This window comes from Penicillium rubens, assembly GCF_028828025.1.
Source record: "Penicillium rubens strain IBT 27055 chromosome Unknown utg000002l_segment0_segment0, whole genome shotgun sequence".
Taxonomy (NCBI): domain Eukaryota; kingdom Fungi; phylum Ascomycota; class Eurotiomycetes; order Eurotiales; family Aspergillaceae; genus Penicillium; species Penicillium rubens.
In genome coordinates this window covers 8,043,351-8,071,302 of record NW_026890600.1, presented here as the reverse complement: position 1 = coordinate 8,071,302, position 27,952 = coordinate 8,043,351, and the positions used below count along the sequence as shown (strand labels likewise).

Genomic DNA, 27,952 nt, shown 5'->3' with positions numbered 1-27,952 from the left:
GTATCCGCCTCATTTCCCCGCCATGATAACCAAGCGCTAAATCCATCATATTTAAATACGAATGCCAAACGGAAAACAAAAAGTGAGTCTATCTATCATCCATCTATAAAAAAAGGTACCCAAAAAGAAGTCGTAACAAGGCTTTAAATAGCAACCGGGCCGGCACCCAATCTATCTTTAGGTCCGATACCCTTGTGCCGAACGGAAACGATACCAATGATCAGCCCAAGCCCAGCTAGGCCGACAGAGCACCAGAGACCGGTAGCGTATTGTTCCGCGAGACCATGTCCTTGCTGGATATCGACGGCATCGGTAACAGCCGCGGAGATAGCCAATGCAACGCCAGAGCCGATTTGGAATGCAGTGTTGAGCTGGTTTATGATGTTAGTATATAAAAGTGGAAGTGCAAGAAAGGAAAAACTTACCATGCCACCAGCAAGGCTCTTGACTTCGACCGGTACACTTGTGAGTACCACAGTGCTAGTCGTGACGAAGATAAAAGACACGGATGAGATACTGATAAGGGAGGTGGGGAGAACATTGAGCCAACTGCGAGAGTTAGTATAGTTTGATGCAAAAGGAAATGAGGATACATACAAGCCTGATTCAGGATTAGAAGTCAAAGCACTCGAGATGGGAGCGACCACAGCCAGAACCAGTCCCATAATGAGAAGGTGCTTTCCATTCATGAATTCGAGGAGTTTCCCTGTTCCAAGAGAAACAATAAAGCCGATCGCTCCCATAGGCAAGAAGCGAAGGGCCGTATCACCAGCCGAAAGCTTGTCCACTTCCTGTGCCATAAGGACAATATAATAAATAACGTTTTGGTAGGTGCCATAGCCAGCTGTGTATAATTAGCACTGCTCGAAGCACGAGTTCGGAAAATAGGCAACTCACTGAAACCAATAACCCAGAGACCGGCGAAATTGCGAATCTTCCACAAAGAAAGCGGCATGATAGGGTTGCTGACGTACTTCTCAAGGATTGTGAATCCAACAAGAAGACCAACTGCCAAGATCAGCAGCACAATAATGAACGGCTGGTCCCAGCCGTAGGTTCCACCGCTGGACAGGACAAATTGGAGCAGGATCAGGCCAGCTGTCGACATCACTGCGCCAATGTAGTCCATTCTTTCATGCTTCTTTTCGGAAGGAACATCGCTTGGGAGGACGATAAAGCCCAAGATTCCCAAAGATCCAGTGATGATAACAATCAGGTAGAAGATGTATCTCCAGCCCAACGAAGAGGTCAAGAAACCACCAAAGATGAGACCGGTACAGAAGCCCAGGGTTCCCGAGGCTCCATAGATTGACAGTGCACGGGTGCGATCAACACCGCTGAAGTAGGAACTGATGATGCCAATAGCAGATGGCACAGTCATCGCAGCTCCAATGCCTTGAATGCCACGGAACACCGTAAGTTGAATAAACGATTGGCCAAATCCAATGGCTAGGGTCCATAGAGAAAGCCAGGCAAGACCTAGACAGAGGATCTTCTTTCGTCCATATCTGGGCAGGTTAGCATTATGCCAAAGTCTTGAGACAACGGAAGGAAGAGTCATACCGATCAGACAAAGCACCGGCTAACAAAAGGAAGCCACCAAACGACAAAGTGTATGCAGAAATCATCCATTGCAAGTCGGTACTAGACACGTCGAAATCCTGTTGAATTGACGACAGGGCAATGTTGGCACTCGTCATGAAGACATTGTCTAGAAACTGAGAGCCGGAGGTGACAAGCAAAATCAAAGACCCTTTCCAAGAAGCCAGGCGACCGAATTGATGCGGGATCTTCTCAAAAATAAGGGTATCCTCGCTCCCAGCCGGCGAAGGGAGCATTTGCGCAGGTGTAACAGCGCCCGAGAAGTCCGGACTAGAGATTACATTAGGCTCGATTACTTTTGGGGCTTCCATGGTGGGTGTTTCATCACCACCATGTGCCTGGTGGCCACGTGGTCGACTGAAATAGTCGACAATGCCCATTGTGATTGTGAAAACGAAATGAAGATGGAAACGGATGGCCAGGGTAGCATTGGTACCTACTTCCAGACTAATATACGATTTACTATCAAACTAAAAATCAAAATCTTCAATCGATCCAGTTTAAAAAGTGGAGTGATGCCTTTCGGATTACCCTTTTGAGCAAGATCTTAGAATGGAGCATGTTCTCTCGGGTTACCTCTTTGAGATGGGAAGACCCACGATAAACCCACGAGGAGTGGAGAGGAGGAATCACTGGCCCTGTCGTTTAGCACATGCGAGTTAGTATAGGATTATCGTGATTAAAATGTGGCTCTGATAACGCAATGCATATGCATCGCGGCCCTATTGCTCACAATTTATTGAGCCAACACATCAATGGCGTTTTGAGAATGGCTATCGGCTTTGGAATCTACAATTTTGCTACTAAAAAACTTAAAAGTTATCGGGCCGAGCGCTAAGACCCACGGCATCCCGGTAGGGGCTCGTAGGCCAACTGGGTGTTTTAGGGCTACTCCAAGGCTGGCTTTTTCAGAACTATATGGGCTTATAAAAGTACCTATAAGATTTAGCTAGTATTTTGGATTTTCGCAAAGGGAATGTTTTCTATCTCTACTATTTTTGGTACCGGGTCAAAATTCGGGATTCGCCACGCTGATTTTTCACTCTCCCGCCGCGACAGCTCATCCCACATTCATCATCCACTGGCTGTCTTCTAGACCTCTGGTCCTTCCGAGTGGAGGACCGGTCTTCTCGGCCGTCGAAAATTTAAAATCTCCCTAATTCTCCTTTTAGCAGTTTGCATATTCTGTGCTCCATACGGAGTACGACTCTCTAATGGAGCACGCGGGTTCCACTCATCCTATAACGTGGCCACTGACGAATGATCTCTATTTACTGGACTTGTCAAATTGATGAATAATGGATAAACTACGGTATGCCCTGGATCGCCTTTGCCAAGCCAAACGTGGGCAATAGGAACATTTCTCTCCTGTTTTTGCCAAGCTGATCGCCAGTCAAGCAAAAGCTCTGACCAAGATGACCAGCATGATCAACCATTGTTGATTGGTAGTGATTATCTGCTATAGTTATCTAAACGTCTAAAGTCTTTATGGTGGAAGTATACCATGTTATAGAATTCGTACATGTGACTCTTACTGTACTATGATATGCTTCAGAACCACACACACACACATATTTCACCTTTTGTTATACTAATTCGCTGTTACCAGGTTGCAATATTGTATTATATTCTATATATACTTCTACATAATTGCAAGGGCTCTGCTTCGTACAAACCAGCAATGTACTCTGTCCTCCGTGGTAATCATGAAATAGATATCTCCGTGTTAGACTAAATATATGTAAGAACTAGGACGATGCATACTTCACCGATATTATGAGTGGAGCAGAAAGCCAGAGTCACTGGGTTTAAGATGACCACATACGAACTTTTTAAAAGCAAAGCAGAAGCTCATGACTATGTTGTATATCCGAGGCTTCTCTCGTCAGATAGGGCTCGGCTATAGTTCAATGACGTCACGATGCAGGCCATGTGCCAAGCCTTCAGGGTCACCCCCCAAGTGGACATCACTTTGGTCTCTTTTGCCAATCACAACGTTTTGGAGGATACTTCACCTCCACATCGGGAGACTGAGAGGAATCCACAATGACGTACAATATTATATATCGTCATAGCCCTGCTTTTGACAGGGATCACATAAAAGCCAACACATACAACATATTGGCTTACACATTGGCTTACAGTCATGAATTAATTTACAGACGGGAAGATCGACGATCGTGGTTCAGCTTCACCTGCCATGCGCGCCACCCGAATCTTTTGCTGGTAACACTTCATTGGGCAGTCATCAAACATTTTCTATCGGTGCCCGACGTCTCTTCCATTGATATTGGAAGAAGCGCGAATCGGCGCGAAGAAATAGATGACTTTCAATTTCAATCAAAACGTCTCGGCACAACAGCTGGCCGACCTCCTACCGAACGGCGTCGCCATCCTCAGCCACCGATATGAACTGGTCTCCGTGAATCGCCGGTTCCGTGAACTCATCCCGTGCCCCAGCGTCAACTTCTCCGAGTGTTGGTTACGTTCGGTCCATCCAGACGACTACGACCGGGTGTCTACTGGGTATCGGGAGGTCGCGAGCTCCAAACTACCGCTACGTTTCGAATACCACACGCGTGACCCGGACTCAATTTGGTGTGTCATGACATTGGATCGACTGGATGATAAAGATGTACAATGTTTTGGGCTAGGCGATGGTGGTGTGTTTATCTGTACAATCGCAGATATCACTCCGGAGAAAAAGGCGGAACTTCTACAGAGGCAGGCTGCGGAGGAGGCGCAGGAACGCAAGAAGCAACAAGAACGATTCATCGATATGATCAGTCACGAAATTCGCAATCCTCTGTCTGCCATTGTACATTGCACGGAGGATATTCAGGAGGCCATCTATAACAAGAAACCGGATGAAATCTCAGTCACGAGCATCACCGAGGCAACCGAGACAATCAGTCTCTGCATCAGGCATCAAAAGAAAATAGTCAATGATGTTCTCACCTTTTCAAAACTTGACGCGTCGATGCTGCCGCTTTCGCCACGGAAGGTCCAGCCACAGCGACATCTCACCATTCCGATGGCGATATTCCGACCAGAGCTCCGAAAGCACGGAATCCGCTTCGAATACAAGGCCGATGTTTCCTATGCCGAATGCGGCATCGATTGGGTCATGGCAGATCTAGATCGAATGGGTCAGGTGCTCGTTAACATACTCTCGAACGCTATCAAATTCACCGCGCAATCGGAGGGCCAGCGATCGATCCGAGTCTCAGTGGGTGCTTCAATCGAGCGTCCGACTTCGTACCCGCCAAACATCGTCTTCTTCGATTCGGGTGAATCAGCACTCCGCCAAGACGGGACTAATAATTCTGAATGGGGAAATGGCGAAGTTGCGTATATCATGGTTGCCGTCAAGGACTCTGGTATTGGGGTCACCGAGCAAGCCCAGAAACGGCTCTTTGAACGGTTCAATCAGGCAACGCCCAAAACCGAAAGCATCTACGGTGGATCTGGCCTTGGTCTCAACGTGTGTAGGAAACTCTGCCACCTACATGGAGGTGAGATTGGCGTGAGCTCCAAAAAATGCCATGGAAGCACGTTTGGGTTCTTTTTCAAAGTACGCAGAACAACCAAGGAAGCCGGTGAAGGGGATCAGAGTTTCGACGTTTCTACACTCGACAAACTCTGTGTTGATATCGAGTCACTGGGAAATGAAATGCGCGGTGTCAATGAAACGACAGATGAACCCCAGATGTCGGAAAGCCCTCCTGAAGATATCATCTTCGAGGCACAGCCCGGTGGCCCAAAGGGCGCAGACACAATTCGTACCGGCAGTATAGCCCGCGAGGTTGAGAATGAGAAGGCCCAGGGGGGCGATCAAAGTCCTCCAGATGAAGAGAAACTAACCGGCGATGGCCAGCGTATTCTCTTGGTTGAGGATAACGTCATCAACAGGCGAATAATATCCCGCAAGTTGAGTACACTGGGTTTTAACATGTCGGTGGCGAGCAATGGGCAAGAGGCTGTGGAGGCGAATAGAGATAACCCATTCGACTGCATTCTCATGGACCAGCAGATGCCCGTGATGGATGGAAACCGTGCCGCGAAAGCAATTCGTGACATTGAAAAGGAAACTGGAGGACATGTACCCATTCTAGGAGTCACCGCGAATGTCAGAGACGCACAACAAGAGGAAATGATTGATGCTGGGATGGATGATATCATCTACAAGCCTTATGGGACTCATGAGCTTGTTGAAAAGATCAATCACTTGCTTTCTAAGGAAGGGAACACCAGGGCCATGGCAGGATTGTGAGTTTTTGTACATTTTGGGCGCATGCGAGATGTGTATTTGTTTGTACGATAGCCTGAGAGAGATGAATGTACCAATATGATAAACCCGATTTGTACAGGTTGACAGTGCTAAAACTGTCTTCACAAAGGATATCATTTCATCGTGAAAGAGTCCGGGCGAAGAATCTCAGTTATATCCCGATAACTGCAAAGGATGGCTCTATGAACGTTTTGAAAACACCAACGGGCATCCATCCTGAGTCAAGAGTCAGTAAAAGGAACGATCGGGACAATACCAGAAGGTAGTGTACTAACCATTGGAAACAGCGTAGCAAAAACTCGAATCTCCTCTGATCTGTCCGTGGCATGATGTTTCCAGTCAAGTTCCAGAGCTGCTTTCCCGATCATACCAGCCATAGACAACGGCACGTACTTTCTTGCGAGGCAATCGTGCGGACCGGCACCAAATACCAGCCAATTCTTGGTCTTGGACTCTGCATCCCCGGAGATCCAACGCTCAGGATTGAAATTATCGGGGTTAGGGTAAACATTCGGATCGTGCAAAGCTGGATAACAGGACGGGATGATCATAGCGCCCTTGGGGACGGTATAGTTGGGCGTGACAGGGAAATTTTTCGTCGCGAGATATGGTACCATAATAACAGGTGGACGGTGGCGCAAGAGCTCTTTGATAACTGCATTGGTGTACGTGAGCGACTCGAGCATTGGAAGATCGAAGGACTTGTTCTTATCACCACCTCGAGCAGCCAGGTTTTCTCGACGCAGTTTATCGAGCACGTCGGGCCGCTGGGCGAGGATTTGGAATAGCCAAGTCGTGGCACTGCTCGACGCATCCTGAGAGGCAAAGAGGAAAGTGAACAATGTCTCTCCGATTTCCTCATTCGTGAACTCGCGGATCATGTTCGTTGGCTTCTCGGCATCAGTATCCCCTGCGGCGATTCTTTCCTGGTAGCGCTTGGATTCCATCATGTGGAGGACCCAGTGGTCTACGATGCACGTTGGCGTCACTCCAGTCGCCATGTTTGCCTTGCATGCAGCTGCGCATTTTGAAAACTCAGCGTGCACAGCGTCGGCAGTTCGCTTCCCGAGCCAGGGCTTGGTGAATGGAATGTACATCGACAGAGGCACGTTGACTAACTCGAGGGCGGCTGTGGCGAGGTAGAAGTCGTCTGCGATCTTCTTGACCGCGGCCTGGGAGATATAATCTCCGAAAAACGTGCGGCAAGAAAGTGCGCAGTTGATCTCGCGAAACATGGTCATGAATTCCTTTGGTTGTCCCTTATTTCCCTTGCTGGCAGCAACGAATTTGTCAAAATAATGGGCCAGAACCTTCTCTTGCACCGGTAGGTATGTAGCCATGGCCCTGTTGGTGAATAGGGGAGTCAACCCCCTGCGGTACTCGGCGTGATCTCTACCCTGAAGAAAGACCCATGCTTTGTGGCCTAGGATATCCTTGGCGATCGGTACTATACATGGCTCAGCGTATGCTGGTGACTTGAACACTTTGTGCGCTATGTCTCTGTCGGAGGCTAGAACGACAAATCTATAGTAAGTTGAGTTAGTTTGAGTAATTTGATGGGATGGAAGAGTCTGATGACACGACAGGTGTTCGTGCTTACTTGTGGAAGACCGATACACAGCTAAGTGGTCCACTCGCCCATTGTGCAAGATACCCTTCAAACCTCGGGTGCAAGGCTTGTATAAATGGACCCATGAGCGGTATCTTGAGTGGAGGCCCAGCTATAGAGCCTTTTCGTTTGATATACATCACTAGAGACTGATCAGCAAATTCTTATGGTCTTGACGGCTCTGCTTACCCTGGTCATAGACTAATATGGCAATTAGAAATGTTACTGCGTACTGCCAGACTGAGAAACTCGTCAAAGAAGCCAAGCAGCTTTGAAACTTGCGGTGGTTGGAAGGCCATATTTGCGGCAGCTCATTCTGAGCGAGGGAGATGTTGGACATCTCAAAAGCCATGTTGGAGTTCATAATGGTAGATGGTATGGGCAAATCAACAAACTGACCCTTCTTTAAAAGAGGCAGGAAATATCTAGGTAGCCCTGGAGGGAAGGTTTCTTTGTGATGGCATGATATACTGGGATACCCACTTTACCCGATTAGGACTAGACTCCGATGCCAAGCAGGGGTAAAGCGGGGTCTAGTCCTCTTTTGATTTGGGCTCGGGACATTAACCTGAGGTCCACATATAACGGAATAATCGCCAGGGAAGTCCAACATTGAGCCGACTTCTGTCAAGACCCAAGTTTGGGACCTTCCAACTCTTTGATTCACATCGCGATCCCAAAGGCGGTGTGGGGTTCCAGCTTGAGCTATTCTTAGAGCGAAAACATTCCCCTCTGGATGTCCACGAATATCCATTCACAATGCGCCAATCTCTCCGCCGGTCCTGTGCCGCATGTGCCAGGTCAAAGTCCAGCTGCGATCTCCGCACACCACGCTGTTCTCGCTGCATTAAGCGGCAAGTCGAGTGCGCCTATGCGAACGAACCTTCGACGGGGCCGGCAACTTCCGGGTGGCAGAATGGGGCATCAACAAGCCCATTAGATGAATCCGGGACCTTAACTAACTACAGATTCGGTTCTCTTGATCCTTTTGATTCGTATCCACAGACTAGACTTCCTCGAGAACACGTTCAACGTCTGATCTACGGCTGTATGTAGGCCTCCAATAAAGCGTTGAGGATGAATGCTTAGCTTACCCATTTAGTCCTCCACAAAATCGCGTTCCAATACTACCCTCTCGACCTTAATGCCACTTCAAACCCGTTCTTGGTCTCTTGGTGGCCGCTTGCCCTAGGGGATCCTGCCCTATTTCACGTCTCTCTTCAGACGGCATGTCTTGACGAAGAGCTGCTGGCGCAGAAAGGGTTTCAGACCTCTGAACTTCTTATGGTAGACTCGGTGGCTCTACTGCGACGCAAAGTTGAGTACATGTCACTGGCTGTTCAAGATGGGACTATGAACTCAGTCATCACCTTGGCAACCATCGAGGTGAGATACTACCATAAGCACCCTCTTTTCTGGCTGTTTTATAATTCGGACCAATCCCTCATTATGTATGACTCTTAGTTCGGCAAAGGAAATATAAAAGTTGGTGAAATGCATGTCAACGGATTAAAAAGGCTGGTCGACATGAGAGGTGGCATCAACGCAGTAAGGCAGACAAGCCCACTTACCGCGAGGATGGTCAGCTGGTAAGCCAAGCCCCTTCTGCGACCAAGAGGACTGCTATTGACATATCCCAAAGGGTATCGATGCTCATCATGGGTCATCCTCAATTCGAGACCCAGGATGACTTCGGCATTGGAGATGGCATTCCTCCCATCCCCGAATGGCAGTTTGACTCAACCGCGCTCGACAATCAGTCACTTAATGTCAGCACCATCGAAGTGGACTATGCCGTTAATAATGTCTTCAATCGTCTGCGCAACATCTTCCAGCGAGCGCGCAGTATACCTTTACCGGCCACACAACTTCACGACCTTACCTGTTTTGTCATACACCGTCTCCTACTCTCGGCGCCAGCTACAGCAATATCACCGTCATCACCGACGACGGAATCCATTCGCTATGGAATCATACTCTACATGTTTATTGCTCAGGGACCAACATATTACTCGCACGCAGTCATACAGAATACGATTGTGATACGATTTATGGAGCACCTCGAGCACCTCGCGTCAACACGAGTCTATGAGTCACTTGATGTCTGGTTTGCTGCGGTCGGACTGGTGGCTTCGGCTGGCACGGCTCATCACGGGTGGTTTATGAAGAGGGCACAAGATATAGCTGCTGCTCTACAACTGGGCAACTTCGGTGACACCCTCACCCACATCAAGACTGTTTTGTGGCTGGAGAAACCGCAGAGTGAAGATCTCTTTCGATCTCATTGGGATACTATCTTCGATTTCAAGGATCAATCAGTACTACCGGACCTCTCGATATCGGTCTCACCGTATAGTAGTAGAGTGGAATTCATATGAAATACAGTTTCATTCGACAGTTTCCATGGGCAGAGCATGACTTGTCAAAAAGCCTTGATCATTGAAATGATCTTCATTCATGGCATTATCATAACAAGCGTTGCGACCCAAAAGAAGATGGCTACCTGTGAGACGCGATCAAACCAAAGCTAATTGGTCTGCCAAGTGGGCGTTTAATCAGCAATCGTCTGTCAGGGGGATGGTTTTTACCACGCTAGGGGAAGTGTTACATTGCCATATCTCTTTAGGTATAGCCCAGGGCCACAAGTGTGAGGTGTAACCTGCTAGGCATGCCACAACTACACAGCCGTCTAAGGCCCGGTCCCCGGCCATGCTATCACGCCATTGTTAGCGAGCGCAGAATCACGCGATCGCTTATTTAATTGAGACCGCTCATTCCGCTGTCAGTTAGACAGTCCAGATGACCATGACAAGCGTGTTTTCCTTAATGGATACTGTGCTCCCAGAAGGATCCATTTATTTATGATTGTGGCCAAGATCTCCCTACGTGGCCATGTCCGCATATATACATGTATCTAGTTAGTAGAGGTAAGGCGCCGATACCTCAACCTGAAACCAAAGGTGCGTGTACAAAACAGAAAATTGTGCGTGTGCACCAAATCCAGCCCCCAAATTAGGCTGTTTCAGCGCGGGCCTTCAGATCCCTGTGGAAGATATCGAAATGGGCACGCATCTTTTTCCCAAGCAGAGAAGGGCTCATAATGAACGCAAGGAGACCCTTCAGATCCTCCGTCTGTGTGAAAACAGTCGAAGCACCATCGTTGGCCGGTTCGATATGGAATTTATGCAAGCCAGCAATGGTAGCTACGGGCGGGCCTTGCCAAGAAAACAAGCTCTCAGTGTTGTCCTTTGGCATTGGTGAGAATCTTCAGCTTAAGTTCTTTTTTTTTTTGTTTCAGGGGAAGATGGTTTTTCTCACCTTGACTTCAGCGACGAATTTGAAGTTCTCGATGTTGACTTCAATTTTGTCGCCTGAGGAAAGTTCCTGTGAGGTCTTGGTGCTGTCCTTGAGCTCGATGCTCTTGAGCCATTCCGTATGCCATTCCGGGTATTCTGAGAAGTTGAGGAGCTGGTAGGGCGAGAACTGGTCAGTTCGTCCTACCAAGAATTTGGGATTCAGCTGTACATACAATCTCACGCACTTTGGTGGGCGGCGCGGCTATTTCGATTGTGCTTGTGATCATGACCATTTTGCCGGTGGTGTGGTTAGGGAGGTTGGATGCACGAGAAAGGGGATATAAATCAATGGTGTTCTTATGGGGGAAGTGCGTGGATGTAGGAGAGTGCATATCCTTGCTGTATCCATCGTGGACTTCCCCACCCAACCTCAACGCTTCCTCCTCTCGTTGGTTATTGTGTCTCATCATATGTTTATCATGCGTTCCTAAAAATTAGGAATTAATATTCTGAAAAATTGAATATGTTTGAGTCTAGTTCGTCTATCAACTTGTAATGGGATATGGATCGAAATCCAACCCCAAGATCATGTAGCAGTCATGAGATGGTCAATAAGGATGACGAGTCATATATACATAAGAGACGTGAAAAATAAAACGTATATATATGCGCAATTTCACATGCTTCGGATAATGCACTTGCATATCCAGATCAAAGCTCAATAAGTAGGCTCCTGACTGATCCTACTGACACGCCGACCATTGTTCTGCTCTCTGTCCGCAGCAAGCGTAGAGGCGAACTTACTTTTCGCGCGAATCTGCGGTCCCTTCCAGTAGAAAATATAGATAGGAGTCACAACTAGACAAGAAAGACACGCCAGAATGGTGCTTGCATACTCGACATGCCACTTGTTGCCGATATTTCTGTACATAGGCGACGCGTACATCGCCGAGATACCAGCAAGAAGATCACGCGCGAAAGCATTACCACCAGTCGCAGAAGCAGAGTAGACGCCATAGGAAGCGACCATGTAATCAACAGAGGAAAGGTAGATGGCATAGTTTGCGATACCGACACAGCCGGAGAAAATCATTGACCCGATCCAGTGCACGTTTTTCGAGTCGCCGAAGGACGTCCAGGCGAAACCAAATAGACCGATTGGTTCGAGCGGCGCGAGGAAGAGAAGCCATTTGAGACGGCGTTCGGGTGGGATGGCAGCATCACCATGTCTGAGTCGAAGCTTTTGATCGCGTATGAACCACGGGAAGTAGCTGAAGTAGGCAATGAAGTAGGCGGCGTTGATTGGAATAATGGCCCACGCTTGAGCGAGTGTACCGAAGCCCCAGCCTTGCTTGTACACGATGGCGAAGCTCTCGAGGAAGGTGAAGATCAGAGCATCGGAGAAACCGGAAAGAAGAGACAGACAGAGGACAATGGGCTCGCGTAGAAGCATGTAGAATGGACGTGCCCAGATCCTGCCGGCTTCTTTGAGGGAGACACGGGGTTTCTTGAGCTCGTTTGGTCCGTAGATGTTCGGGTCTTCTCCGGTTTTGCGGCGACGCTTGGCTTCGTTATCCATGATAATAGTGGAACGACTCTCGGGCATGAAAAAGATGATGAACTGGGTAACTGCTCCGAAGATGAGTTGAATCCAAAAGAACCATTGCCAGTCAAGGACTAAATATCAAACATAGCTGTTAGAAATAGGTCGAAAACGGTACACGAGGTAAAGGAATGGCTTGCTTACATCGCGCAATTGGTCCTCCAATGACACCACCAATACTGGTACCGATACAAGAGGACAAAACGATGAATGCGAGAGGGAATTGTTGTGTTTCAGGCTCATAGATATCGGCAATCAGACCGAGGGTGACACTGCCACCAGCAGTAGAGAGACCACCCTAAGTATCATGTTAGTTTATCAAATTGTGAAAACACTAGCTTGTCAAGGGAGAAACCAACCAATGCACGAGCGACGACAAGGCTGCCCCAGTTGGGCGCAAGGGCTGCAGGGAGTTGCCAAATGTTGATCAAGAACATGGAGAGCTGAAGGATAGGCCAGCGACCGAATTCCTCGGACCAAGGAGCCCACAGCTCACAACCAATAGAATAAGTAACTAGGTAAGCCATTTGGCCAGTGCGGGCATGCTGTTCGCTGATGTGGAAAGCCTCGGACAAACCCTTGACAGCAGCCGGGTAGACCGAGGTGTTGAAGTTCATAGAAACCTGAACGAAGGCGACCGCAGCCAGATAGGTCCATTTCTTCCATCGTGGCCAGCAGTATCCCAGGATCTCATAGCATTCTCTTTCCTTCAGCTCGCGCTTTCCGTCGGAGCGTTCTGTCTCTTTTTTCTCGAGTGCGGCGGATAAATCGACCGGGGCGTTGGACTCGCTGTCGGTGCCATTGGCAGATGACGATCTACTCTCGCTGTGAACAGCTTGAGCTTCTTGGTGCTCTGGGTTAGACATCCTGGGATGGAGCAAAGAGTAGAGAGAAAAGGTTTGTGAACCTTCTCCAGGTGTTATATGTACAAACACGGAGCATGTACAAAGTATGTGCAGACTTTTTCGTCTACTTTCTTGGGCACGGGCTGAAACCGGATTTATAGTGGATCTACACTGCAGGGTGGTGGCGCCCGTGGCGTACAACGTAGTATAGATTAAGATATAGGCATTGTGATTTTGATATAATGGAAGGTATTAAAGATCTCAGCATTTGTATCATTATACAGTTAAGTAGTTATATTATCCACCACATGTACAATCCTCCAGTATGGTAGTGAATATCTATGAAGAAATAGAGAAGAAAAAAAGAAAAAAACCCGAAAAAAAGTGTCGATCTGGGCGATCTGCCCAAGCTCCCTTCCTTCCTTGGCATTCCCCACTTACTTTGACGTCAGAGTACTTCTTCTATTGCCCATCTCTGCATATTCAATGGATTTGTAGAATATTCCATTCGGATTGCCACTCAAAGACCTGGGGAAATTGATAAAGCTACCTATGAAGTCATTACGGGTTCCAAGGGTGGAATAACGTGAAATTAGGGATCCACGAGGACCTACATAACCAATTATAACCAATCAGGGAATATCTATCCCTATCTATGTCAGCCGGGAGATCTTCGGGCATGAACCGAATTCGTTCATAACTGGTACACAGACCTCCAGGTGTCCAAATCTTTAGTGATCGTTGCTGATAAATCTGGGTAAGGTACAATATCTGATACTCTCGGCCATACTCCATACACCGTACGTCTACTAATATAGACCTACCGAGGTCGGGACCAACATGACATCATCACTTTAACTATGGGCAACTTTGATTGAAGACCACACATGTGCATACTTGGAGTCCCTACTACTTATTGTTTAAAAGTTAAATAAACATTCAATGAATTTACCAAAGAGCCTGGGAAATCTTGGTTGTTAGCATATCCTAGTATATTGGTGCATTGACGCAGTATATTGCTTTTATGCAGTTACGTGAGATTTCACTTTGCGTCTTTGTTTCTTTATCCCAATGAAGCTATCTAGAGTTACATGTAAGTAGGTAGCGATCATCATTAGCTGTCCCCATTATTATCATTACATACTTTGGTTGAATTATTTTTTCCCCTCCTGGTGAGGACTACGCGCAGATATTCCGGAATAGCAACGAGGCATGCGAAAGGGATAGAACGAAAAGAGACAAGATAGTCGCGACACCCGGTCATGTGAGGCATGTGATCAAGACACCTACTTTCTGAACGCGACATGCGTGGACTTCACTTCCGCGACAAGTCGCACGCACGCAGGGTTTATGGCATCTCCAACCGAGGTCTCATTTACACGCTTGCAAAGCTACAGCAGCTTCATCATGCAAGTCCTTGACATAGCCAGGTTTCGACGTCGGATTTCGGGCCACATCGACACGTTTTCGAATATTTTCTTCTGCCACGATCGCATGCAATCCTGTCATACAATACGGAATCTCCACGACTTCGATATGGATAACCCTGATCGCTACACATCGGGACGATGGCGTTGGAATGAGAAGGAACGGCTTTCTCGTCGCCGTGTCGTTTAACCCGGCAGAACTCGTCACAATCGTGACTCCGGCGACTGGGTCAATTTCCTGCGCCGGACTGCAGAAGCTCCCAGAGGGGAATTTCAACAAGGCTTTTCTTCTTCGGGTGAACGATAGGAAATAATTGGTTGCAAAGCTTCCGAAACCTGATGGTTGGACCTCAATACTTTACGACAGCCAGTGAGGTGGCGACGATGGACTATGTGAGAGTTGCTTGGTTGTGTTGCTAAGCACTATATGATCCTGGGGTCTAACCCTTTTTTTTGGGCTCCAATATACTCAGTGTCCCAACCCCAATGGATTACCCCTGGAGCCCCTTTACCGATGAGATTGGAGCCCAGAATATATCTGAATATACGTTGGAATAAAATACGGCATTATTCCACTCGACCAACACAAAAACCACGGTTAATGTATATAGCCTAATGGAGGCCATATCCCAGTTTGACAATATATTATGGAGCAGAGTCGGGAATTTGAACTTACCAAGCTGTGGAATGACACACCGGGTCACGACACCTGGGCAGACCTCAGACTCTTCAGCAGATCGCTGGGTTTGAGAAAGCACTCCTATCCACACCCCGCTGGTCACGAAGTAACCCTTTCTGTCAGTGCGCGTGCACTGGAAGTGTTTCATGTCATATATTTAACCCTATTGTCACTTCCTTGCCGGGTGAGACCCCATGGAACGACTTCCTACATGGAATGACTTCAACGGGGTTTACGGCCACTATATTTTACGCTTCCGTCTGGGAGTTTCAACTGGCCAGGCTGGATGCTCCTCTGATCATCCAATTTCACGAGCCCCATCCGCGGGGCAAACTGCCTTTCAGACTTGCTCGCTTGTATAGGCGTATGCTCAAGCTCAACAGAGCGTATAGCTAGACCGCGGAAACTTTTGCCTTGGGTAAGAAATTATCTTCAACTGAGAAGTGAGAGTGGACTGGGAAGTGATCCCTGATTTCACTACTTTCCCGGCGCGACTTGATGAAGAATGTTCACCATCCTCTTGCCTCAAAGCTTCCGTCTAAGTAGCTGCTCTGCCCTGCGGCAGTCAGCACCAAGACGCGGACATGGTCCGCCTCCAGAGGTTTATAGAGACGGGCTAGATATCGTCGGCGTGGACAGCAGCCAAGGCCACAGCATTTTCCAGATTGCAATAATCGAATGCATCAAGCACACCTTCCCTAAATCGACGCTATTACGGGTAATATCGTTACCCGGGAGCGCTCAGGCAGGTGTTGACTTTTCACACATCTCTCCATACTTATCAATTTTCATCCTTTTGAACGTTTTTTCATCAATCATGCTTCCTAGGAGCCCTCGTGGACGTCCTATAGAGTCTTCTAGCACGGCCAGGAGTTTACTGATGCCCGTGCGGGACTATGCCGAGCCTGTTGATACCGTTCCTAGACTCGCTTCGAAGGGTTTCCGGGAATACTGTGGTATTAACCCCGGCCTATAGGACACAGAGCTGTCCGCGGCCGCTCGGATCGAACGGTGGGCAAGGGAAATGCGCGTGACTCTGGGAGACGCGGAGTTGACTGATACAGACGAAATCGACATTGGTGATGTGAGCCTAAGTACCCAGTCGTACACCCAGCCAATCACCGAGACACCCGCAGAGCCGCTCTTTTCGTTTACCCTACCCCGTTAAACCAGCAATACCGTACGCCAGAGGAAGGAGCCGAGGACGTGGAAATCGCGCGCATGGACCTGCATAAGAATCGTATACAACCTATATAAGTATGCAAATGCTTCAATCAATGAAAATGTACGATCTTTCTTGACCAAAATGCATGCTTTTTTACTATATAAACCGGAATTCCTAGACCAGTTTGAGGTCTTTGTCGGGCTAATTTGCACAATTTAAATCCACATGAAAATGCAGGGTTTTACTATGTATGCCAGAATCGGAGGCTTTGATACGGGGTATGAGGTTCTACGAGGGGGATGTTGGATGTCTGAGACGTCACCATAGGATAGAACCCAGACTGTTTGCCTGCCCTCTCTCTCTTTCTCCTCTTCGTCCGTCGCAATACCTACAGTCTGATCATTCATTGTGTCGTATCTATATCAAATACCCTCACATATATTCCTTGATATTCTGCCATACACAACTTCCCCCTTGCGTATTTTGAGAAGCTAGGACCTAAGTCAAAGCTAGAACTAGGAAGCTGAGAGGGCTAGACATTTATATCAGCTATGTATGACGTGAGATGGGCAACGGACGGGAGATATTTCGTCTTACAAAGTACAGTGGGACCACATATTACCGCCCTGTATACCGCCTGCCCGTTATATAGTGTGAGGAATACCGCTTAGGAGTTTTAGACTGGCAGAACTGGCAGAATTTGGAGGGCGGTATATCTGGGTATGAAGGGTTCGCCCAATATGGAGGTCCCACTGTACACGGAGGGGCAGGAATCTCCACATACATACGAACGAGTGGAGGTGCTAACACGCGCCAGTGCGTTCTTTTGGTCCACGGGTCCGCTGATCTCCATTATGTAATCAATTCGGGTGGGGGGCCTAAGAGGTAGAGCGGTCAGCTCAATGACCATCCCGGAGTTATAAAGACTAGACTGGACACGGAATAAAGAGGTCAGAACAGATTTGAGACCCAATATTTAGGCCAACTCCTGCTGATCGGCATACGCATGCAAGGAAACCATGGCATCTCCCCTGCTCTTTCTCCTTGGAGCTCTCTCCTTCGTCTTTCGAGTAGCCGCCTCTGATATCTCTACTCTTCTCCCCACTCTTTCCTCGTCCACAGAGATTTATTATCCTAGCGATGCCAATTGGACCGACACCGTCCAGCGATGGACCGCTTGGGAGGAACCCATCTTCTCTCTGGCCATTAAGCCTGCCTCCGTTGCCGATTTGCAGACGGTCGTACGTTTTATCTCTCTAGATGTTCACTCTCCCATTTGACCGTATAATACCGCAGGTCAAATACGCTTTCAAGCATAATGTCCCCTTTTTGGCCAGTGGTGGTGGCCATGGATATAGTACCTCTTTTGGGGCTCTTCAAAATGGTCTCAAGATTGATTTGGGCCTGTTCAATGGCGTCACTATCGATACAGATCAGGGGACTATGACCATCGGTGGCTCTACTAAATTCTCTCAAGTGGTTGGACCTCTCTTCAAAGCTGGAAAAGAGATTCGTAAGGATTCACCTCATTCGGTCTCTTGACCGTCTTCTCTAACGCCTTTCGAACAGAAATTGGCTCCTGCCCTTGCGTGGGGATGGTGGGCGCTACCCTTGGAGGTGGTGTTGGTAGATACCAAGGCCTTCACGGTCTCATCCTTGATGCTTTGAAGTCGGTCCAGCTCGTCACCCCTACTGGCGATCTCATCACTGTCTCTGCCTCGCAGAACGAAGACCTTTTCTGGGGCCTTCGTGGCGCTGGATTCAACTATGGCATTGTCACCTCGGCCACATACGAAGTTTACGACCTGACAAACGACGGCAATGTGTTTCACGCCGACTTCATGTTCCCTGCCAGCCTCAACGAAACCTTTTTCAACACTCTGGCCAGTTATATAACCCTGCCTGCCGGTCTGTCCTTGTATGCGTTGTCCATGAATTATCCTTCCATAGGAGTAAGTTCCCTGTAGACCAAGAAAAACAGGATTACCATCTGACCCTTCCATTTAGCCCGTTATCCTCCTCAATGCCGTCTACCCCGGTTCCAAGCAAGAAGGGCTCAATCTAATTGCCCCCTTTCTCGACCTGACCTATATTCAACGCAACATCTCCATGATAAACTGGGATGCAATCAACGAAGCTGCCGGTTTTGGACTGGTCACAGAATTCTGCGCCAAGGGCCAAAAGCACGATATGTGGGCCGCTGGCGTACGCTCCATTGACGCAACGACACACATCGATTTCTTCAACAAGCTCGTTCAATTTTGGAATGACTATCCCTCTGCCTCGGGAAGTGCCTGGCAGGTGGAGTACTTCCCCATCCAGGCCGTCACTGCTATTGCAGATGACTCCACTGCCTATCCGCACCGCCAAATCAGTGCTCATGAGTAAGCCTTCTCTCCCTACTTGCATGGACATGCGAATCTAGGTACGCATCTAACGCCTGTCTAGGATGTTTACATTTAGCGTTGTCGATAGCTCCATCGGCGATAAGGTAGACGACTTTGGCCTTTCCGCCCTTGAGGCCTTCAACACTACCAGCGGATTTGATGATTTGCACATCTACGTCAGCTATGCCCATGGCACCGAGGGATTGGATGCTATGTATGGTGCTGAAAAGCTGCCTCGGTTATTAAAGCTGAAGAAGAATTGGGATCCCAAGGGTCTGTTCAGCTATAATAATGGATTGCCTCACTGAGGTTTATTGCCCTTGGTAGATAGGGTTGCCGGGACGTACCTAGGTATTTGTACCTGGCATGTGAACCCTGCAAAAACACTATCTAATGAACCAAATCAAAGCGCTTAAATTATATAGCATCACTCGCAAAGTGTTCCCGCTGCAACGCAGAAAACACTTCCCAAATCTGTCGCGAGCAATTGCCATTTAATCGTCGCGCAATTTCATGTATCAATTCCATGACTCGACCTTTTAGAAACCATTCTTCCCGAAGTGGCTGTAGAAGGATAGCATAGTGGGCCAACAGCAGCAAAGCGCCTGGGCTGTTATGTTTCAATAGGGCCAGGTACTCGGGTGAAACGCGCATTGGCCATGAATTAAGAACATCCCAAATAGTTGGCTATGAGTCATAACGCTTAATAAATGCAAAGGCCTGTGCCAACTTGACCGCGGAATCGCGGTATATATAGTAGTCAGTCAATTCGGATTCATATTCCGGAATGACGGAGAGTAGTGTGATTAGTAGTGGGTCGTTAGGATTAGTAGGGACGTCGAGATCATCCCGCCAAAGTGCCGTGAAAGGTGCCAATGGACTAGTGGTGAGTTCCGTCCAGACGGGGCAGAGCATGGAGCAGCCATTACGGAGGATCTCAATCCATTCCAATGAAGGCGCATCTTCTCCTTGGTTATTATCTTTGCTCAAAAACAACGGTTGGTCGTTAGACTCGGAGCCTAGCGCGTAAACGACGAGGAAGAATGCAAAAGCCAGGACCGCCTGACTGTTATTGCTATCCACATTCATAGTTGCCCATCGGAATGCAGGAGCCGCTTGATCTGCGTGTTGGATTGACTGAATCGTATAATACGATCGATTTTTGGGGTCAATAGAAGCAAGGTGGAGTGAGGAACAGGATAGGATGCCATGGAGTAAGAAGGGAAACTGGTGGGCTAGCTGTGGGACAATGATTCGAAACGCATCATCTGTCTCAGGGCCGCATGAGAGGGTTTTGTAGGTGTAGTTCCGATAATGGTCTAGTAGGCCTGCGTCGCTTGCGATCAACATTTGGTAAGGTCTCGATTCTCGATTCTCGCTTGAAGCCGGGGTTGCCGAAGTCTGGAGGAATAATCAGCAAGGCAATGATGGCTATAGCCATTGATCTACTTACCGTGTTTGTCAGTCCACCTGATTTGTCAGACGACAACGAAATCAACAACGCCGGGTTAGTAAAGTAGCGGAGAGCATTTCCCCGGAAAAATGTCTGCAGCGGGACTGGGTCCCAAAAATCTCCAAGCTCTGACGCAGAGATGCGGTGTACAGACACCCAGTGCTGCTTCATGCGCTTGGCTGTGACACAAAGATGGGCGCAGCCCGCAAACGAGCACGCTAGCCCATTTTGGACAGGCAGTAAAGGCACCGGAAACTGGGTTTCATCGGGCAAGACGGCATCACTAGGCTGGCTTAGTTTAAATCCCGAGGCGTAGTCGACAAACGGTCGGCGTGATAAATGACGAAGATGATGGATTTCTTTGAGATGGCGAGCGACTGCACCAGGCTGAATCGCGTAGTTGCAACGTAGGCAGATCAGCACCCGATACGTAGGCAGATAATGTAATAGTTGGGATGGCTCCATCGCATGGAATGAGGGTGAAGCCATGACACTGGGGATGCTGTCTGTAATCAAGTACGTAGTCAGACTTCCTCCGACGTCGGAATATGCAGCAGGTGGGACCTAAGCATGTTAACCAAGGTTCTGAACGCGGGATATCGGGAGGAACCTTATTGTTAGTCAGCAACCGTGGAATCCATGGGTCGATCCCTGGATGGGATGTTGATCAGGTTCAATCTTTCTCATTTAAAACTACGACTACCTAGGAAAACACAACAAAGATTGGGGAATGTCACGAATGTCACAAACTTAACACCGGCCTCAGTCATGGCAAAAACAGGACAAGAACCAAGAAGCAAGACACCAAAAAGGAACGAGAAAGAAAAAAAAAAAAACATCCTGAGAATCAATTAAATCTCCGACAGCAGCTTGCTAATGTCCACCACCGGGCCCAACTCGGATAGTGTCTCCTGCCACATCTGGGTCTGTATTATTCTACCCGAATCACTGTCTCCATATCCGGCAAATGGAGCCGGCTTGTTGTCACTCAGGTACATGCCATTGGAAGGTTCACCGGCCAGCACCGATGAGTGAACCAGTGTACGAGCACCAATAGAGACAGAGCGACCAATGACTCTTTTCATGCCACCAAGGACCTTACCAAAGGCACCCTCAGCCGTGCGATGCAACTCAGAGCCATAGCAAAAACCGGGGTTGACCAAGTTGAGAATGGTGCCCGTGGAGAGCTTGGCTCTGGACCGTTTGCCAAACAACTCGAGGAAGAAGAGTTGATAGAGCAGCTTAGAGGTATAGTACCGATCGATCATGTCGAAGTGACTCCTGTCGTCCAATACATCGAGAAGTGGGATTCCTTGCTCGGTAGACACCTGAGCTTCGGGAAACTTGGCCCATGCGGCTGTTTCACTTCCGACGATGGAAATCACCGGGCGCGTGCGGTTGAGGTTCTTGGCATCTTGACGGTCGAGTTCAGGCAGCAATAGCAGAGTTAGGAGAGCGGTGCTTAGCCAATTGATTTGGATACTTGACTCGTGGGAGGTGGGTTGGTTGACGGTGAAGTTGGTGTTGGCAACACCGGCGTTGAGAAGAGCAAAGTCAATCAGGATCTCGGAGCGCTTAAGGCGGTCGACAAACCCGATAATACTGGGGTAGCTACCCATGTCCAACTCCCAGACCTCGACCACGGGAGATTTGGCGGAGGCGGAGAGTGAAGCGAGAAGGGATTCCCGGGCAGCTTCGCCTTTCGAGATGCTGCGGACGGCCAAAATCAAATGGGATAGTCCGAGCCCGAGAAGCTGGGCTGAGGCTTGATAACCCAGTCCAGTGTTGGAGCCCGTCACGATACCCGCATTTCCGCGAAGGGAAGTGGTGGACGGGGCCTTTGAAGGGCAGATCAGGAACTGCCGATAAAGGAAGCCCGGGTAAGTGTTATAGAAAGGCATTTTGCGGACTTGATAGGGATGAAAATGGAGTATAGGACGGAAGAGAATAAAAAAAATGTGCGTGTCAATCGAGGATATAAATAGTTTTGTTGTTTTGATGGCCTTTCATATACTTCGTTTTAGAACTCTAGATAGGTGGGAACTCGACGGTGCCGTTCTACGTTCTGATTGGCCAACCCGGACTTAGCACGATCTCCGCCGAACGGAAGGTGCCGTTCCCATCTTGCATTCACGCTGAGAGCGAAAGATAGAGGCATGGCAAGGGTGTCAGGCAGGTCAGGCAGTAAGGCTCTTGGCGCTACGAACGGGCTTAACGGAATGGTCGGGTTTAAGGTAAATAGCAAGAAAAACGAGGTCTACCCTCGCACCTGTCTTTTGGTGATCTCAATATAATGGCTTAGATTGCAGACAAAGATAAACGGTAGGAACAGCCAATCTCATAAGCAAAAGATGAAGGAGACTCAGCCAGCGCAAATCCAGCTTTGGGCCAATTTGGATCAGCATAGATGTTAATTTATATAGCACTCTACCGGGTACCTATTTATGGCATGGGGAGACTATGTTGATGTCTGACATGAATGACTAAAGCGATTACTCTGTAAAGGACTCGTATATGCATGTTCACCATGCGACGAAAACCCAGCTGAAATACTGTATTCTCTCAAGTCATGAGATTAACTGATATTTTCAAGACTTATTACTCTTATCTGGTATAGTAACATGGTATAGGTACAGGGCATAGAAAAATGGACTTATGTACGTATATAGAGATCGCCGTGTTCGGTCTAAGATTCAGGAGCACCATCCCCGACCTGGCTTCCGGTGGTATAGTTACCAAAGCATGCCTTTTGGAACTGTGCCTTGTCCTTCAGAGTGGGCACGCCACGTAAGAACTTATCGAGCTGACAGAAACCATTGCTGGACTCCTCACAACCGATAAGTCCATCCTGTGGGAGAGGAGAATTGTTGAGCATAAAACGAATGTACTCCGTGGTCTTGGCAGTGGACTTGATGCTAGGGTTGGTGTAGAGAACAGGGTCCAAGTAATCGAATGACACGTCGCGAGGGCAAGTCCAGATCTCAGATATGAATCGTGCACCAAAGGGTGTCATCTGGCTGAGAGTGAAGTTGCGCTCAGGCGCATGGTCGATGTCAACGGGCAAACCCTTGGGGCCGTACTTAAAGTAGTCTAGACCGAGGGCGTTGATCACGGACAAGATGATATCATCGTGAGACATGTCCATGTAAAAGGGCTGGCCAAATGGAAACTGGGCTTCGTTGTTGGTGTAGGTGTAGTTGATGCTTGTATCGCTTGAGGTGATGAGCTTTTGCTCAAGTCGAGCGGCGAGCTCTAGAACGTAGCCAATGCCCTGGGCGCGACCGCTCGGCGAGCCATAGGCGTAGTCTCCATAGTACTGTACATCGATGTTGTATTCGTAGTCCTTCCATTCTTGCTCGGTGAAAAGTGAGCAGAATGATGAGCCGCCAAGACTGGTGTACTCGTAGACACAGAGGTTCTGCATAGCAAGAACGTCCATGGCGGTTAAGTTGAAGTCGGGAGGGAAGTAGGAGGACAGACGGGTGCGAGCATCCTTTGTGTATCGAGGAATGAAGATCTTAGCAGCGTTGTCGCTGTGGCTTTTGTTAACACGGTTTCATGGCTACACATACATTGTCGGAGGATTTTTCGCTCACCCTTCAGTATAATCAAACGTACACGTTTCGTAAGAAGCGAGAGTGTTGTTGAAATCAGCTTGCTCAGGGATCACGACAAGATCATACTGGTCGTAAGAGCTGTTGGCTCCACTGTTACCAAAGAAACCGCCTAGTCGAAGAGGTTAGTTGGTTATCCAGGACTGACCAATTAGATGAGAGTTCCACTCACTGAGCCACCAACGTGCGCTTTCCAAAATACGTTCCTGGGAGGTAGTGCGAAACACCGGTGTCGGGCGGTCTGTGCCGTTGGGGTAAACGTTAAGAGATGGACTCCAAGCAGCTACATTCTCACGTCCAACACGGTACAAAAGTCTTCCGTACTTGACCCAGAAGTTGGCACCGGATGCAGCCTCAGTCGCAGCACCATTCTCCATAAGAGTGTCCTCGCCAAGAACATAGTCCCAGTTGTTCAGGAACTTTAAAGGACCCACAGCCACGGTCTTGCCTGGGTTAGCTTTGCTGTAATTGGTCAACTTGGCTGCAAAGTTGGTCATGCCCTCGCCGTCCAACGGGTAATCTGTGGGGAATCGCTGCGCATGGCGATGCAGAACATGCACTTGAGACAGTTCACATCCTTGCGGCACACCACTCGGAACGCCGAAGCTATCTGCGTCCTTATAGGGGCTGAGATTGGCCCAGCTCTTGGCCATGTCAAAACCAGATGCATAGCTCGAACCTGTTGGGCTAGGTGCAGGAGCAGATGCACTAGTCGCTGTAGCTGTAACAGCAACTGTCACCAACGTGGCTCCGATGAAGTTCTTCATGGTTGATCGGAACCTCCTTTTTGTGGGGTAGTGCATCCACGGGTCACTTCAACCTCCCGAACTCGGCGTTTGGAGATACCCAGTTGCAACTGATCCTTACCGTGTAGGTAAGTACAGTAGATGTCCACGGGTGATGCGACTGGACTGTTTGTTTATCGAATTTCAATTCTCCAATTAACTTTCGGGGGATTGTTGTTCCACGTGGTTTGTTTCCAAGGTTCCGTGATTGGCCAGTGCGGTCATCAGTCTCCCGAGATCCAACCCGCCATATCAGATTTTGCCTGCATACTGCATACTGTGCAATATTGCATCGGGATACACCGATGTCACGTCGATTCTCGACAGTCGAATACTTAAAGATCAAATTCCCAAAATAGATTTATTGCGCTTAAATTCTTCCCACAGGCCGCCATTGGCGGGGGCGTGCCCTTGCACGACTGCGATGAAACCATCCGCGTAGGCTCTCACAGCGTCAGTGATAGACTTGCAGGCCGGAGATGACTTGGGGTAGACCCCAGTGTGGATATTGGCCACGAAGTCGCGGAAGAATGGCAGGGAGATGGTGGTGACCGTGAAGGCACCCTGTCTGTCCCACTGGTACAGGGTATCGTAAAGCTGCTCAGCAGTCGCAAGGGTGGCCAGGTACCTGTATAAAGTTAGCTAATCAGACTTCCAAATGAAGGCATATCCGGACCCGTAATACGTACCAAGAGTTGCCGCCCATGAAAATGTCTTCGGTGTACCTGCCCACAGCGGCTGCCTTGCCGGCGGTTTTGCCCTTGTTGATGCCGTAAATGGAACGGGATCCGTCGGCGAGTTTCTTGTGGTTTGGCAAAGGCAAGGGCAGGCCAGGACTGGAAGGTGAGATCGCCGCATACAGCGGCGGGGTCGAAGGTGTTGATGGAGGCGAGAACGGAGTTGATGTCAATACCGCTGCGACAATTGGTGGGCGAGTTCAAGATCAGCGCCGTGTCATTCCAGAAGTCCTGGAGATGACACAAGATCTGTGGTGCAAGCGACGCAGGATTTGCCTATGTCTTAAAGGTGCTAGCAGACCTCCAACGCGAAGATCCCAAGTTTGCCTCTCCGGCAGCTCGACTTCTTAGACTCTTTCGGCGCCTGTAGGAGTCGTGCGTGTCCAAGCACTTTGATAGAGAAAAGTTAGAGCGAAATAATCAAAAGTTAAAGGAGGCTAGCATAAACTAAACAACGAGAGAGACGGCCTACAGCTTCTCCACGACAAGCAGCTGCCTCGACTGCTCTATTTTGAGCAGGTATTGGAAGCACCTTGGGACTGATTAGCCTGCTCGATGACTGGAACCACCCTTTCAGGCCAAATCTGACAGAGCTGCCGGACGTTACAAGAGAAGGGTGAGGAATTGCCTATTCCAGATTGCCCGGTCGTATCTTGGCGACAGAGAAATACTAGAAGTGGCGACGCAGTGCAGGGAGAGTTCCCGCGTGGAAAGCAGCTTATATCTCCCCAAGAGTTTATAGCAAGAAGGGCATAAAATAGCCACCGATTCATTATCAACACCTCCACCGCAATGTGTCAGCGAGGAATCCCGCATGTTCTGGGTCATTCTCACCCGTAATCAACTTAAAGGTCTCAGGGTCTATAACTAGTGGATCTGGTAGGACCTGTAATCTAATATCGACCAATCGAATCCAAATCCCCTCGTAAACGGCTAACCCACTTAATCCAAGCTATACCTTTCTATTTTCTAGCACTCCTGATTTGATCCAGCCTTGCCATCTACCTGCATTTTGTATGGGTGGCTCTGATCGTATGGAGGAGGGTTCTCTATGGCGCTTGAGCATATTGACGGCTGGTGGGTTGACTGGGAATGTGCCTGTGGTAAAGGATCGTACGGCGGAGGGTCATCCATGGTCCTTGTACTTGTACAGCGTATTGACGGCTGGTGGGACGACTGGGATTGTGCTTTTGGCTTAGGCTTGTTCACATTGCTGTCATGGTTTGAGCGAGGCTCGTGTGGAGGGTACGATGGTTGGACATGAGGGTTGTTCATTTGGCTACCATCCTTATAGCCCATTCGCCGCTTGTTATTAAGAAAGTACTGTTGCTGGGCAGCATGTCGGAGCCTTTGGGAAGCAGGTTGGAGATTTTCCCTCTGCTTCTGCTTCTGCTCCTCGTGTTCAGCGGCGGCCCTAATGTAGGATATATGAGTATGAGAGTGACAAGCATGGGTAGAAGACTTGAAGAACGCACTTGGATGCGGCTTTCATAAGGCTATAGCCACCATCTAAAGCAAGGCCAGTCTTGATAAAACCCATGTTTTAGAAGGAGAGGGAGTTTCGGTAGAAGCTTAGTAGATTATTGAAAATATGACAATTTGAAGTCCGGGAAACCGAGGCGTATTTATTACTGTCTAGCACCGGAGGCCGTGTCGTTCGAAAATCAGAGTTGGGCGCCATACGGGACTTTGTAATTAACGAATTTCCAATGCCTCCGCCACGATATGGATCTTCGCCAAGACCACACAACAACCCGGGGGCCAAATCTAGCGCCCAAAAATATAATCGCCTCGCAAGCTCGCCTATATCGAGGGACGACTCCCGAACTCGAGCTTTTGTTTGAGACCGGCGCGCCTGCTGTCGCCGTTGGACTACATATTAGAGATATGCCGCCCCGGCTGAATCGTCGAAAATGTATTGGTTGATTTGATGCAAGGCACGGTTTGTCCGAAATAAATCGGGCCTCTGTCCTTGCTCGTGGGCCAGCCGCCTCCTTGGGAAAGATCCGATACCTACAGAAAGCGGAGTGTGATTTGTCGAGCTATGTCCACGGCGGGGCCCCGGGGGTCTTTCATATATTGTAGTAAGCTTAGCCCCCTGATTGCCAAGACTGTGGGGCCTGTAACTTGCGAGGGTCCGTATTTTTTGAAAAAAAAAAAGAAAAGAAAAGAAAAACAACAGGGGCCGGTTAATAGAATTCATAAACCTCTACTCCCCACGTGGGCGGTATATTTGACACTCACTTTCGAGAGGAAACTCAGGGAGCCCTGGAGAGTCAGCCTGATTAGACAGCCTTGTCGTTCGTCGCTTTGACCCATCTCGTATTTCTCGGCCTAACCGTCTTCGGAAGCGTTCCCCCGCTACTATATTGACACTGCTATATACACGTGTAGTTGATATAGAGCAACCCTTCATAACTCTTATATGCGAGTTCTCCTAATATACTGTGATCATACTT

At 48.7% G+C, this 27,952-nt stretch overlaps 13 protein-coding genes across 13 annotated transcripts; 5 read left to right on the top strand and 8 right to left on the bottom strand.

Moving 5' to 3' along the window:
• Nucleotides 1–143: 143 nt before the first annotated feature.
• Nucleotides 144–1,982, bottom strand: N7525_005486 (uncharacterized protein; the record flags this gene model as incomplete). The annotated part of the gene is made up of 5 exons (XM_002564725.1): nt 144–371; nt 426–549; nt 598–844; nt 898–1,508; nt 1,564–1,982. 5 exons carry the CDS (start codon nt 1,980–1,982, stop codon nt 144–146), a joined length of 1,629 nt encoding a protein of 542 aa, XP_002564771.1.
• Nucleotides 1,983–3,925: 1,943 nt separating this feature from the next.
• N7525_005485 (PAS domain-containing hybrid sensor histidine kinase/response regulator) lies at nt 3,926–5,875 on the top strand (the record flags this gene model as incomplete). The annotated part of the gene is made up of 1 exon (XM_002564726.2): nt 3,926–5,875. The coding sequence occupies one exon, from the start codon at nt 3,926–3,928 to the stop codon at nt 5,873–5,875; it is 1,950 nt and encodes a 649-aa protein (XP_002564772.1).
• A 239-nt stretch (nt 5,876–6,114) lies between these two features.
• N7525_005484 (uncharacterized protein) lies at nt 6,115–7,866 on the bottom strand (the record flags this gene model as incomplete). The annotated part of the gene is made up of 3 exons (XM_002564727.2): nt 6,115–7,417; nt 7,494–7,644; nt 7,692–7,866. The coding sequence occupies 3 exons, from the start codon at nt 7,864–7,866 to the stop codon at nt 6,115–6,117; spliced, it is 1,629 nt and encodes a 542-aa protein (XP_002564773.2).
• Nucleotides 7,867–8,261: 395 nt separating this feature from the next.
• N7525_005483 (Zn(II)2Cys6 transcription factor) lies at nt 8,262–9,880 on the top strand (the record flags this gene model as incomplete). The annotated part of the gene is made up of 4 exons (XM_002564728.1): nt 8,262–8,550; nt 8,605–8,888; nt 8,967–9,091; nt 9,145–9,880. 4 exons carry the CDS (start codon nt 8,262–8,264, stop codon nt 9,878–9,880), a joined length of 1,434 nt encoding a protein of 477 aa, XP_002564774.1.
• A 634-nt stretch (nt 9,881–10,514) lies between these two features.
• N7525_005482 (uncharacterized protein) lies at nt 10,515–13,267 on the bottom strand (the record flags this gene model as incomplete). Its single annotated transcript, XM_002564730.2, has 6 exons — nt 10,515–10,748; nt 10,821–10,970; nt 11,032–11,285; nt 11,603–12,475; nt 12,546–12,699; nt 12,761–13,267. 6 exons carry the CDS (start codon nt 13,265–13,267, stop codon nt 10,515–10,517), a joined length of 2,172 nt encoding a protein of 723 aa, XP_002564776.2.
• A 2,902-nt stretch (nt 13,268–16,169) lies between these two features.
• Nucleotides 16,170–16,520, top strand: N7525_005481 (uncharacterized protein; the record flags this gene model as incomplete). The annotated part of the gene is made up of 2 exons (XM_061213420.1): nt 16,170–16,308; nt 16,336–16,520. The coding sequence occupies 2 exons, from the start codon at nt 16,170–16,172 to the stop codon at nt 16,518–16,520; spliced, it is 324 nt and encodes a 107-aa protein (XP_061070441.1).
• Nucleotides 16,521–17,536: 1,016 nt separating this feature from the next.
• N7525_005480 (FAD-binding oxidoreductase) lies at nt 17,537–19,212 on the top strand (the record flags this gene model as incomplete). Its single annotated transcript, XM_002564731.1, has 5 exons — nt 17,537–17,758; nt 17,814–18,030; nt 18,087–18,469; nt 18,525–18,901; nt 18,966–19,212. 5 exons carry the CDS (start codon nt 17,537–17,539, stop codon nt 19,210–19,212), a joined length of 1,446 nt encoding a protein of 481 aa, XP_002564777.1.
• Nucleotides 19,213–19,591: 379 nt separating this feature from the next.
• N7525_005479 (transcriptional regulator family TF) lies at nt 19,592–20,846 on the bottom strand (the record flags this gene model as incomplete). Its single annotated transcript, XM_061213419.1, has 2 exons — nt 19,592–20,305; nt 20,358–20,846. 2 exons carry the CDS (start codon nt 20,844–20,846, stop codon nt 19,592–19,594), a joined length of 1,203 nt encoding a protein of 400 aa, XP_061070440.1.
• A 362-nt stretch (nt 20,847–21,208) lies between these two features.
• N7525_005478 (uncharacterized protein) lies at nt 21,209–22,258 on the bottom strand (the record flags this gene model as incomplete). Its single annotated transcript, XM_002564732.1, has 1 exon — nt 21,209–22,258. The coding sequence occupies one exon, from the start codon at nt 22,256–22,258 to the stop codon at nt 21,209–21,211; it is 1,050 nt and encodes a 349-aa protein (XP_002564778.1).
• Nucleotides 22,259–23,043: 785 nt separating this feature from the next.
• On the bottom strand, nt 23,044–24,738 carry N7525_005477 (histidine phosphatase family protein; the record flags this gene model as incomplete). The annotated part of the gene is made up of 3 exons (XM_002564733.1): nt 23,044–23,890; nt 23,954–24,083; nt 24,144–24,738. 3 exons carry the CDS (start codon nt 24,736–24,738, stop codon nt 23,044–23,046), a joined length of 1,572 nt encoding a protein of 523 aa, XP_002564779.1.
• Nucleotides 24,739–25,098: 360 nt separating this feature from the next.
• On the bottom strand, nt 25,099–25,462 carry N7525_005476 (uncharacterized protein; the record flags this gene model as incomplete). The annotated part of the gene is made up of 2 exons (XM_061213418.1): nt 25,099–25,384; nt 25,446–25,462. The coding sequence occupies 2 exons, from the start codon at nt 25,460–25,462 to the stop codon at nt 25,099–25,101; spliced, it is 303 nt and encodes a 100-aa protein (XP_061070439.1).
• Nucleotides 25,463–25,532: 70 nt separating this feature from the next.
• N7525_005475 (uncharacterized protein) lies at nt 25,533–25,844 on the top strand (the record flags this gene model as incomplete). Its single annotated transcript, XM_061213417.1, has 1 exon — nt 25,533–25,844. One exon carries the CDS (start codon nt 25,533–25,535, stop codon nt 25,842–25,844), a length of 312 nt encoding a protein of 103 aa, XP_061070438.1.
• A 618-nt stretch (nt 25,845–26,462) lies between these two features.
• Nucleotides 26,463–27,033, bottom strand: N7525_005474 (uncharacterized protein; the record flags this gene model as incomplete). Its single annotated transcript, XM_002564734.2, has 2 exons — nt 26,463–26,907; nt 26,969–27,033. 2 exons carry the CDS (start codon nt 27,031–27,033, stop codon nt 26,463–26,465), a joined length of 510 nt encoding a protein of 169 aa, XP_002564780.2.
• Between the last annotated feature and the right edge of the window lie 919 nt (nt 27,034–27,952).